The following is a 13,015-nucleotide window of genomic DNA, read 5'->3' as shown; positions in this document are numbered from 1 at the left end:
CCCCTGTCTTAGTGTATCAGAGCCTCCTGTCACTGCTGCTCACCATCTCACCTGGATGATACCATTAACTGTTAAAGTATGTGTCTACTCATCAAAGAGCAGTAGGCTTAATTATGTTTGTGTACTGTTAGTGTCAAAACAGATCAGGAAAAATGACACCTTGAGGATATCAGGGACAACATGCAAGCTTTGATGTTTTTTGTTTTTGTTTTTGTTTTTTTCTTCCTGAAGTCTCATTGTGACAGTATGACAGCCAGACAAATCCAAATATAATTTCTATCCCTGACTGAATGATATTTCCTCTACTAGTGAGGCTGTCATTGCAGTTTCTCATCTGCTGGGTCCAAGTCCGCAGGGGGTATCAAGACCTTTCTACCCCATAGGAGGCCATTCTCTCTGGGTGCTGTCTGTCCTTCCCTGGAGCCATCTGCTGTGGCCTGGGTATTCTCCATGCTGATTTTTTATCATATTAAAGAAAACTGACCAAGCACATTCTAGAAATTCACCTGTTTTGAAATTACTGACTAATACACAAACACATGCTTCTTTATCATCTGCCCCCTGCTCCTCTACATCACAGCCTTCATTTCACTGGCCCAGTAGAGTCGCAGAATGATGTCCAGAACACCAGAACCTGGCAGGCATGTTTGTACTCATGCTGACACACTGAGGGTTTGAAGTTGACCGCGGATTATAATTTTCAAGGAGAGGGGAGAGATATTTGCTCATCTACAGCTAAGACAAAATGTGCTTCAGTTGTCTGTCAGTCATTGCAGTTCAAAAGCAGATGGAATGAATTCTTACACTGAAAAGGCATAAGGAAAGAGTAGTGTAGCACAAATGAACTCTCCGATGCTTATTCCTCATGCATGTGTACCGAGGTCTGCGCATCCAAACAAGCAACTCACCATTATTAGGGGGTAGTAGTGAGACATCAGGAAGCATGACATGATGCAAAGGCAGAGGAAACACCACCAGGCACCACCCAGAGAAATTCCTGTTTATTTAAAGCTAAATATCACGGTTTACAGTCTCAAAGGGCTTTGCATGCCCACACATTTACAACAAAAAATTAAAGAAATCTTGAGAAGGACAACAAAGAAAGGAGACCCCTTCATGGCCAGACAGGTGTGCAATAGGTCGTGACCCAGTGAGCAAATTTCAATCAATACAGTGACAATGCAGAGAAAAAAAACACTAGCAGACAAAATAAAAACTACAAAAGAGGCAGGCGGCAGACAGAGCCACATTGCACTGTAAGGCTTTTTGGACATGATATGGAAGCCAAAACTGATTAACATGACGCCTGTATTTTCTTGAGCAATACACTAGAGGTCAGCCTAAGCAACTAGCTCACAGCTGTTTTCCAGACACAGGATATACAATGGCTGAAGATCTGCTACAGTCAGGACAATTTTGGAGTCAAAGATCTCAGCAGCCTATAGGGATAAAGCTCTGAGTGTCGAGTGTCCCATACTGAAGTCTGCAGATGTGAAGCCACTGCAGGATTATGCCTTTTTTTCCCTTAAAAGACTGTTGTAACGCAGTGGGTGAGTTACAATTCGTGGAAGAGCTTGACATGCCAACAATTATGAAATCGTTAATCATGAAATTGCCTTTCAAGTTGACACAATGGAGAGAGACTGTATGCGAGCTAAGGGAAAAGTTCAATAACAGAAGGTTCTGCCTTTTGAAGGCATTTTACACACTCAGTCCGTGTTTACAGAAAAATATGTGAGCAAACAGAAATCTTAGCCAAGACACAGAATTAGAGGGAGCAGCTTTGCAACTGCTGTAAGAGTTTCTGAGACGGATGAAGAGAGATTTAAAAAATCCACAATTGTCTCAGTAAGAAAACAGGATCCTAATTTGTGTTTATGTTGATCATATGGTCATGCTGTATAGTGACAAGATAAATTGCCCTGAGGCGGCATTTAAAAAAAAATTACATCGATTTGCCTAAGGGGGGCGCTACAGTATTGGTTTAAAGTCAGTCGTCTGCAGGCGACAGATGTTGCAAATTCTGAGGAAACGTGTGTGAGTTTTGTTTCTCTTCGCTCCATTGGGACGCTTTCAACGTCGTACCAACCACATTAAAAGCAGATTTTATTAAATTGTATGAAAAAAGACAGGAGTTAATGTCTGCTGACTTTGATGGAGAGTCCGCTTCGCTCCGTCTTGTTGAAGTTGCTCCTGTTTAGCTGGGTGCAGCTGGAGAGGAGCGCTCAGGTCCCTGTGAACACACACACACACACACACACACACACACACACACACACACACACACACACACACACACACACACACACACACACACACACACACATGCCAGCAGACAGAGAGAAGCGACAATCTACTCATACCAACACAAACCGCAGAGTGCAGATTGACTCGCACTAGTGGCTAAATCCTGAGCCGCACCGTCCTGCGGTGAACACACAGCAGTGTTTACAATAGTTTCAGAAACATTAACATAGGTGTGGGCTACAGGTGAAGTGGATCACGTTTGTACTGCCTCTGTGTCCCAGGGTTTTACAGTATTACATTTGCCACAATAGATCCATTATGAAGTCATACAGCTGCTATTACAGAAGTCTGTCAGAACAAAATGCTGAATTAATCAAAGCAAACCACAGAAGCATGTCGATTAATTAAATGTTCACTCTTAGCACATCTGACGCTTTAAAAAAAAAAAAAAAATTAACCAATTAGATTAAATTAGATGTTCTTTATTAAGCCCCGCAACTTATTCACTTACCCACAACTCAAACACATAACAATTCACATCAGTTAAACACAACCCTGTACACTGTGGGCTACACACATATCCAAAAGACAATACAAGAATAGAAACTCCCATATAAAAAAACAGGCCTCACAATAACCTGGATCTCAGTTACAGCTGACATCAACTGTTGCCGTAAATCTGTGCTTCTGCTTTGAGACAACGCACATTTCAACACAGACAATAGTCTGTGTTGAAACACAACATAGGCTACGTTGTTTTATTAAAGCGTAAAATGAAATTTAAATTTAGTTTTTTTTTTTTTGTTTTGTTTTTTTTAGAGATGTGTTTAAAGTACTAATTATTGTCAGCTTTTATATTTTAGGCTATTTGGTGTTAAAGTTTTTATTGCATACGTTACATTCCTTCTGTAAGTCAATAGTCAGTGACATTTTTAAAATCACAGGGTGTCCTGAAAGCCCAAGTTCACTCCCCCATGATCTCCATGTCTGCCCTGCCTGAAATATAAATGAACTCAAATTCTGCTGAGATACTGGAAGCAAAGGTTACACAAAGTCCAGCGCCTTTAAAATATCCTTTTACACCACATAATAATTTAACTTTGGAAATAAACGACTGTTGTCTAAGACACGGTTTTGAACTTGCACTGATTTTGGTGGCTTGCATGCCAAAATCCCAGATTAACAGTTCCAAATCTCAGTGAGAAAAAAACTTTATACACACATGGCCACTTAATCAGGCCCAACCTGTAAAATCTAATTTAGTTCAATGCAGCAGCTCTGCCATTAATTCTATCTTTTATGAAAGTTTATAATGGTCAGTTTGTGTTGATATTGTGGAGAAAGTGTAAATTTAATTATGATTATTATTGAGGTTGTAGTTTGCAGAGGTCTTGTACTGGCCCACATATTGAGAGGTGTTTCTAATTTTTTTTGTCCTCCCTATTTATATACACGAGGGGAGACGGAATATGCGAAACAGCTCTCGATAAAATGCAGTGCAGTACAACAGCACCACTAACTATGAGCTCAATGCCAAACACAGAACTGAATGAACACCTCTATTAGTGTGACAAAAACAAAACCTGAGCATTATCGGCATCATAACAGTAACTGGTATGAAAACACAGGCAGAGAAGCAACATCTGCACCAAAATCTTGCACGCACATTTCCCGTGTCAACAAGAATCCCACTATCAATTTAGAGAAAGACAATCAACACAGATATTATGGCAGACTAAGTGCCTGTATAGGGATATCACAAGAAAATTATACAAATATTATAGGTTTTAAATTAACCCCTATAAAATCATGGTGATTTCTGCTAGTTGTCTGCTCCACCCTTGACCTCTCCAGACTTCTGAATGAATGTGAAATTAAACGCAGCAATAAAGTAAAAGACTTCCACCTCCCCCAGGTATGTAGTGTGCTCCTGGGGTGCACACGGTGCGGGTGGTTCGCAGCCAGCCCCGGCCTCTCTGTCAGTGGGTTTGTCCGCTGCATGACATGTCAGCCTCAATCTCCAGTCTATATTGGTTGCAGTCAGTGGGAGGCTCGGAGCTGCTGGCGCACGCTGCTGGTTTCACTGTGGACGACGAATGGCTGGTTGGGGAGGCTTTTTCTTTTCTCTCCTTAATTACAAGACAGAGAAATATGTCATCGCCGAAAACAAAAGAATCGGGATACTGTTTAGACTCTATCAGTTAGCCGTGTTGGGATACTTAATCGGGTGAGGTGCATGCACTTTGTCAACTGTGCGTCTGAGCAGTAACCTTCTGTAAAGTGATTCCTAATGCGATAAAAACAGTCGAGGCTCTCAAATTTGTTGTTGCTGTTCAGTTCAGTTACAGTGGCGCAGCCTGTAACCGCCTAGCCCTGATTTTTTTTTTTTTTTTTTTTTTAGTTTGGAGCAGTGATCATGTGCCGTAGGAGAGTCTTTTATTAGTAAACATTCATTAATGTTTCCCATAGTTAGGAATAAAGCAAACGGGGTCTATCTTATTATCCCACCCCTCTGATCTGTGATGTCACACTGATGTGGTCCAGCTCCACAGAGAGTGATAAATAGAGAAAATGGAAAATGTGATTGGGACAGTGTGATGAGGGTAGCCTGTGGGTTGGAAGTGACAGCTGTGCTGAAAAGTTTGTAAAAGTTAAACTCCATAGGAAGGTCAGTCTTTCATTCGGTCTCAATGGGGCTGCCCCTGGCTGGGTAGCAAGGAGAGCTGCCCACGTTCATATACTGATTTCTCTCGTGAATTAAAAACTGGAGAGGTGCCCCCTTTATGTTGCATGTGCCTCAACGCTGCTCCCATCCTCAGATGTGCATTTTGTGTGAATGTGTAAAATGCCATACAGATATCATGTTAAAGTAACTGAGAAGGACTGATAGGGAACAGCAACCCACCTCGATTCAAAGAGGCACATGTTCTCTAATGTACTCGTACAGTATCTGCCTCATGTGGGCGAACGCATTATGACTTAGTGACAGCTGTAAGGCTCACTTTTAACCCAGGGGAAATGGTGAGCTAGAGATCTCAGTGTTTTGTGTCAGTTATCCTATTTTTTCACTCAGATTCATGAAGGCTGACTCAGAGGTTTCATAATGCATTTCTCAGATGGGTGTTTGTGGTGAAGAAGGGCTACCAGGAAAAAGAAGAGGCCATCCAGAGCTCGGTCATCACCAAGCTGAAAGGCGTCACCCTGACCAACAGCTCCGAGACGGGGCCTTACCTCTGGGGTGCCGAGGATTATGTCATACCCCCAAACGTGAGATCCTGGATACAGTTTCCATCTGGAATCTGTCCGTCTATCCATCTGCATAATGTTGTTTGCCTCTGGAAAATTGGTGTTAACATCCAAGCTTGCTCTTCCTCAACAATCCAATTTAGAGGGGAATCAGTGTCTATGTGAGAGCACTCCCCAATTAAAGTTCTGTCAAGAGGGATTACAGGGCTATTGAGTGTCTGTGTTGGTGGATACCATTAGCTTCATCGTCTTGTCTTAGCAGATTTAAATTTATTGAACTTCTCAGCGGTGTAATTCATTTAACCTATCGCCTCTGTGTGCAGTTCAATGGTTCAATCTTCCTGACTGGACCTAACTTTATTTTGTAGGGGGAGCAGGTGTTCTTCATTGTAACAAATTACATAGAGACACCCAATCAAAGGCTTGGATTCTGCGCTGAGGTTAGTGTATTGTCATTTACATTTCTGCTACATTTCTTCTATTTTATTTATTTATTTATTTATTTTTTACCTTTTTTATCCTCAAATCTGTTGTTCTTTGTCAATGTAAGATGCCAACTTTACTGATTTAAAAATGACCTTTACACGTCTCTTTTTCTGGCCCTTTAATATATTTTTTTTCCTGCATTGTTTGAATTTGACATCCACAAGTAATGTCTTGCTTTAGCTAGGTTGCAGTTTGATAGATTCATCTGTCCACAGACGTGCAAAAGCACAGCAGCTGTTGTTATTTTACCTCACAGACTTTCAAGGTGCCGGATGGACGGTGTTTAAGTGATGATGACTGTGCAGAGGGCGAGACTGTAGTAGCTGGCCATGGTAAAGCTTGTTTTTATTTATTTATTTATTTATTACCTTTATTCAACCAGGAAGTCCCTTGAGATTAAAATCCTCTTTTACAAGGGAGACATAGCCATGATGGCACACCATTTACAGTTACATAGGATAAAAACATAGATTACACAGGGATTACACACTAGGAAAAAAGAGACAAAATCCAGCTTGCATTCCTCAGTTACTTTTAACATGGCTTTGAACTCTTCCATGGAGATCAGATTATTAAGATGAAGCATGAAGGTGGAGAATGCTGTTGTCTGTTGTCATGTGAAAACCTTGTAACTTTATTTTTGATTACTGTTGTTATAACTTCAGCTGAAGGATTGCACACTCTTCTGTGGGTTGACTAAATTCGATGACCCTTGGGTTTTGAAACCCTTTTAAACCCCATTTGAATAATCTGAAAAAGACATGGTGGTCAGACTAAAAATAAAGCTGTTGAAAGCTGGCATTTTGGAGATACAGGGTTTTCTACTGACAGCAATTTCCTCTAGCTGGCAGCATGATACATGAGCAATTGTTATGTCATATATTGCAAGTATCCCCTTGCTTTATCTAGGCTGTGACTGCTGCAGAACATGTTAATCACTTTGTGTCATGGGTTTGCTCATTACATAAATGCTAACGGTTATATTACAGTTCCTTAATTATGCAAATATGGTAAATCTTAACAGTACCAAGTGTTCCTGTGTGCCTCATGGCTGTTTAACCTCTCTTTTAGACCTGTAAACCTCTCTTTCCACCAGGAATCAAGACTGGATTGTGTATAAACAGCACGGGGACCTGTGAGATTCATGGCTGGTGTCCAGTTGAATACAGCCGGAGACCCACGTGAGAGCCCCTCCTCTTCTGCAGAATTTCAGAAATTGGCATTTCGTGCTTCTATATCCGCACTCGCTCTGATCCTTTACAGGGATTGAGAAATTTCACAAGATCTATTTTTTTAAAAATGACGCAGCATTGCAGCTCCACTTTGTTTCAACACAGCTGCCTCTCCCCTGTCGTTCCCAGTGAGCCCCTACTGGCCGCAGCAGAAAACTTCACCATCTACATCAAGAACTTCATCAGGTTTCCCAAATTTGAATTCTCCAAGTAAGTGCTTTAAGTAGTGCTGATTGCTAGTGTGCCCTACCTTTAAAGTAGGGTCTAGAGGCGTAGTGACATAGATCACTAGTGAGCGGAGTGAGCTGAGGGATATACATGTCCCAGCGCCTGCTTTGAATAGCTGCAAGGGTGCAGAGAGCCTTCTATTTATACCAGCCTGTGCATTGCACTGAGTGAGACAGTGAAGCGGTCATCTGAGACGTCCTTGACAGCGGGCCTTGCCCTGGACAGGTGTCAGATCAGATGGGGCTAGTCTGGGGAGCTGCACTGCTCACGCACTGCCAGACTTTATCTGGTGGTATCTCTCTGAGCCCAACAGGAAAGTAGAGAGACACCAACAGGCCACGTCAGTCATGATCTCCCAGTGCTACTACGCAGCCACGTTTCCAGTGTTTAATCCCAGTGCACTACCAGTGATTAATGGATCACACTGAGATTCAATTTGTTTCTGCATTTCAGCCGTGATACTCTTTGTCTGAGAATGTGATAGCAGTGAAACAGAAGCAGTGCAGATGATATAAAGTGGGCCACTTCAAATGTTTGGCTGCACCACTCACATTGTGGCTTATGCAGTATGCTATGTTTATAAAGCTTGAATGGATCACTTTGATTGCTCAACACACACACACACACACACACACACACACACACACACACAACAATACAATACAATACAACTTTATTTTTATAGCACATTTAAAAGAACCACAGAGGTAGCCAAAGTGCTGCACAGTAAAACATATAGATGAAACTTTTAAAGACAAGATAAAGAAAGAAAAATTATAGAGAAACAAACAAGCTCACAGCAGGTGCCTTTTTACAGTATGACAGACATGATAGATTACACACACACACACACACACACACACACATCTATACTGAACATAACGCTTTTGTTGTGAAACCTCCAATTTTAGCAATTTTTACATTTTAACTCCAGTTGGGGGATTGTTTCCAGTATAAGTTGAAAAAAACTGTACAAGCTCTGGAGAATATGAAACACTTTTAACCATTTGACCGCTGATTTTCCTTTAAATTTCACAATTAGTAGCTTAAAAAATAATAATATTTTTTTCCATATCATAAGGCAATGTCACATCCATATTCTGTATCTGCTGGTTGCAGTGCTTCACTGAAGCTACATCACACTTTGAGTGAAATAATCAAACTCAAGATGCCATTGTTTTGTGGCTGCATAATTATGTAAGGTAGTGACTGAGTCACGTCAGAAGGTGTCGCTGTTGACTGTTGTATGCACTTGATAAACTAGAAATTCGCTGTGGTTTGTCCTTTACAGGACACCGTAGTTTGATTTTTGCTTTAGTTTGTCCCTTACAGGACACCGTAGTTTAAGTTTCGTTTTCCGGCGGTCGCCATTTTCTTTTTATGTTTATTTCCCGCTGTGTGAAGGTAAGCACAGTAAAACGGCTCCCAGTATCAACCTAAAATATTTTGATTTATAACACGGCCACATAGTTAATTTGTGGAGATATACTTTCTAAATGTGCTTTTTATGTTTATTTCCCGCTGTGTGAAGTGCGAAGAATGTGCTGTGCCATTGGTTTGGTGAAAATAAAAAGGGACTCAGCCGCAATCCGAACTCCCTGTGTGTGCGCGCCGTGCTTCTCCTCCCCGCACTACACCCCCCCCCAAAGTAACATCAAAACACAACGCAGAGTCCAGGGTGTTGGGGAGGCCCCAGCGAAAGCGGCACGGCCGACGAGACGCACACGCCACCGGGTTACAATTACATCAAATTGAAAATATGTAGGTGTCTGTGTATCATTTTACACACATTTCACTGTAATTCAGCAGAACAGATTTGGTGTCTTTGGAAACTTTGAGATCTCTGCTAGAATTTAAAATAAGTTCTGTGGGTTTGAGCAAAGCTTGTCTGCACAGGAATGACAAAACCCACCTATGGGAGAGTCAGATTTGAAGAAGTTAAAACTCATTGGATCACCTCAAATATATGTGAATATTATTTATGTAATTTTGTTATGTCTGCTGTCTTGTCCTCCAAGGTCCAATGTGCTTGACACTAGCGCCAATGACAGCTACCTGAAAGGATGCTCCTATAACAAAGAGGACCATCCTTACTGCCCCATCTTCCGCCTGGGAGACCTGGCCCGCTGGACTGGGCATGACTTCCAGGACATGGCTGTTAAGGTACAAAATGTATTAATGTGACAGTTAAAAAACATACATACAGTGAAGTGGAATTACTCCCCTGCAGCGTTTTAAGGGCCATTTAGGTAGTCAACAACACACATAAACATGGGTAACAATTTTTATTGTTGTAATTTCCTGGAGGTCTAAATTGCTGGGTCAAATTGACCCCAACTGATAAAAAATAAATTTGAAGATAACAGGAGGGTTAACAAACTCAGAGTGACAGATCACATCTTTATTTGTGGACATCAGTTCATGATGTTAGCCTGGCAGGAGGGATGTTGGCTCCAACAGCAGGAAGTTACCTACAAACTGAGCAGAACTAATGGTTTCAGTATGTAAATGACCCATGAGCTCTGTCTGCTGGTTTTAGTGGAATTACTGAGCCTGCACCACACACTCACTTTAAGTGCTATAAAGGAAGCAAGAGCAGTCACAGTGGAGGGAACTAGAACAGTGTGGGTGGCAATTAATTCATAACTAATCTGAAATCAAAGGAGAAACTTGTTAGGCAACCAGATTTTATGTCAGGAGTGTGAAATATGTGAGGCATTGCAATGTTTCAGGAACAAATGCAGCTGTGTGTCAACAGCCAGCGTCCCTGGACTGAACACAGAGGGGCACCATACTCCGCTAATGAAAGGAGAAGATCCATTATTTACTCAGTATTTATAAAGTCTCTGTTTTCCTCTGTCAGGGTGGGTCGATTGGTATTCTTATTGAGTGGAACTGTGATTTGGATAAGGACGCCTCACAGTGTAATCCACACTACAGCTTTACACGCTTGGACATGAACTTGAACAACTCTGTCGCATCAGGATACAACTTCAGGTTTGTCTCGTTGCACATTTAACAAGAAAAATAAACAGATACAGCTGCCATTCTATGCTCTGTCCGTAGAAATTGTACATAAAGAATCTGTGACTTTTAAAAAAAAAATTGAATGTAATTTTGAGGCACTTTGGTCAATTTTCACTGAATGATTTGTTTGTTCTCCAGATATGCCAAGTACTATAAAGACGAAAAAGGTGAAACCTATCGGACTTTGTACAAAGTGTACGGGATTCGCTTTGACATTATGATTAATGGCCAGGTACAACAGTGATCAGAACTTTTTTTTTTTTCCCAATGTAAGTCCATCATTTAGACAATGGAAATTACAGTGAATGTATTTTTCCTACTGTTCTCTTTTGTTTTTCAGGCTGGAAAATTCAACATTATTCCCACAATAATTGCCATCGGTTCTGGAGTTGCTCTAATGGGAATAGTGAGTACTTTGTGCAGTTATTGAGTTGTTTTATCACTGTATGGTCTACTCAGAGTGAAGATGAAGTTTGAAAATGGGTTTAGTTTGCATTCTAGTAGACATGTAATCATTAAATTCAAGAACTGTAATTCTATGCAGTGAGTTTGTGTCGTAAGGGCTTGTGAAAATTCTGTTTAGCTAATCAGATTCATTTTCTCTCTTTCAGGGAGCTTTTGCATGCGATATGATACTACTGTACATGATGAACACAAGCTCCTTCTACCGGGAGAGGAAATTTGAAATCATTAACTTCAAGTAAGACTCAGATATACTGTTGTTTATGATGCAACCTTTGCCAGAACTAAATCATGATATTTTTCTTGGCATGTGTCAGTGAAATGAAATGTGCATCTAACAGGAGAGACCGGGCTAAACACAAGGACGGGAAGGCAGGGCACCGAGACAGGAAACTGAGGAAACAAGCTGGAGAACATGCCGTCCCCAACTCCGTGAAAAAGGTGGAGGAGACTGAACTCACCGAAGTGTCTGAGCAGAGCCAGCCGGCCGTGGAGAAACGGGGGCCCACCATCCCACGCAACACGGGGCAGCGATACTCTGCCATTCTCTCTCCTCAAGGTGGAGAGCCAAAGCATCATATCACTTTCTCCTCACATAACTAACACTGCTGACAGAGCGAGACAAACCACCTGCGATGGTCTGGGTAATATTGCAGGAGGTGGAAACAAAAGTTGGACTGATTTCCACTTCTCCCCCAGCAGCAGAACTGCTGGCATGCCACTAACTTGAGTAATGCATGCCCTGATTAAAGGGCCGTGTTGGCTGAGAGAAAAAAGTCTGTGCTCTTAGACCAGGAACCCAGATGCAGACGGATATACTAGAACAGTGTTTTTCAATGGCTGGGTTGGGATCTGAAGGTGGGCTGTGGGAGATTAGAGTAGGTATTATGATAATATGATGCCAAAGCCTCAATATGTACCTCATATGTGGGCCTAACACAGACAAAATAAATGCTGTAAGCTTGTGAGTAATTCTTTTAGTCTGCAGAATAAGGTTTTGGTCCATTACTTTGAAAAGACGGGTCCAAAAACAAAAACACATTTGAAAAGCACTGTACTAGAAAGCAAGATATGAGCAAATATATGAAAGGTCTTATTTTATTGATAGTGTTCCAGTGGGAGGCGTGATGTATCTTCACTGTGTTGTGAAAAGTGTATTGTTGTGTTTGTCTTCCCTGCTGCGTGTCGAGCTGCCAAGGGGCGATGGCAGAAAGTGATCTTGCTGTGGCTCCAACATGATCTTATTCACAACATACAGAACTGTGGAATGCAATGCATGTACCGTCATAACTTACTGCACACCATACTGTGAGTGGAACATTTGTTATATCCTGATTGAATATATTGATGAGGAGGCCTCTCCCTCCTCACTATCTTGTTCATGTTTATTGAATAGTCTCTTGTTGGAAGCCCTATGCATTAAGGATGGGAATTAGCAGGAACCCCCAATATGATTCGATTTGCAACACCAGGGTGATATGTTGCCCTATTACAACTCTGTAAGTATTGTGACTTGATACTGTGATATTGTGCAATTTAAGTTTTTTTTTTTCCAGCACTGGACTGTGAAGCAGCTGAATCATCTTTCCAAAGACAAAGATCATAATGATCATGAGCATGTCAGTCAAGTTTAATCTGAGCTTTTAACATGTAGTGCAGGCCTAAAGATATAAAACAACCAGCAAAACAGAAAAGATGTGGTGTTTCTTCCTTAATAATCTTGACCTAATATATAGGCTCACATGTTGATCATACTACAATACTTTTCCATGACACAGTTTGCATACAGCAGCGTGCATGTGTAACTCATCTTTACCTTCTAAATTATTGAAGCCAAAGATCCTCAAGATCTTTGATTTAAAGTGTGGAGGTGCAGCATAAATATTTTCCCCCTCAGCTTTTAATTCCTGTGATGATTGGCTTCATTCCCACAATTTCATGATGATATGAAAATCTTCACACAAAAAACAAAAAGAAAAAAACTGATTTGTCACTGAAACAATTTCTTTCCCCATCTCTAGTGTTTGTCATGTCGATGTCATCCTACTGAAACCTGACACACACAAACTGATTAATAAATTATGCAA

The 13,015-nt window shown here is 41.2% G+C and overlaps 1 protein-coding gene across 1 annotated transcript; it reads left to right on the top strand.

Annotated features, from left to right (window-relative positions):
• Positions 1–4,343: 4,343 nt before the first annotated feature.
• On the top strand, positions 4,344–13,012 carry p2rx5 (purinergic receptor P2X, ligand-gated ion channel, 5). The gene is made up of 12 exons (XM_030069157.1): positions 4,344–4,474; positions 5,364–5,514; positions 5,862–5,933; positions 6,236–6,311; positions 7,076–7,160; positions 7,341–7,421; positions 9,458–9,602; positions 10,303–10,436; positions 10,605–10,698; positions 10,807–10,872; positions 11,078–11,166; positions 11,270–13,012. Exons 1-12 carry the CDS (start codon positions 4,344–4,346, stop codon positions 11,529–11,531), a joined length of 1,386 nt encoding a protein of 461 aa, XP_029925017.1. The 3' UTR covers positions 11,532–13,012.
• The last annotated feature ends 3 nt before the right edge of the window (positions 13,013–13,015 follow it).

Source organism: Myripristis murdjan, chromosome 14, assembly GCF_902150065.1.
Source record: "Myripristis murdjan chromosome 14, fMyrMur1.1, whole genome shotgun sequence".
In the NCBI taxonomy this organism is placed as follows: Eukaryota; Metazoa; Chordata; class Actinopteri; order Holocentriformes; family Holocentridae; genus Myripristis; species Myripristis murdjan.
The sequence above is the reverse complement of the archived record's forward strand: the minus strand, read 5'-3'. Positions and strand labels throughout refer to the sequence as shown.

What these genes read in the sequence shown, in the direction of transcription:
- p2rx5 (XM_030069157.1), top strand. Translation starts at nt 4,344, where the DNA reads ATGGCTGGTTGGGGAGGCTTTTTCTTTTCTCTCCTTAATTACAAGACA. An exon ending in GCATCAGGATACAACTTCAG is followed by an intron (nt 10,437 to 10,604) that starts GTTTGTCTCGTT and finishes TTTGTTCTCCAG; the next exon opens with ATATGCCAAGTACTATAAAG. An exon ending in GAGTTGCTCTAATGGGAATA is followed by an intron (nt 10,873 to 11,077) that starts GTGAGTACTTTG and finishes TCTCTCTTTCAG; the next exon opens with GGAGCTTTTGCATGCGATAT.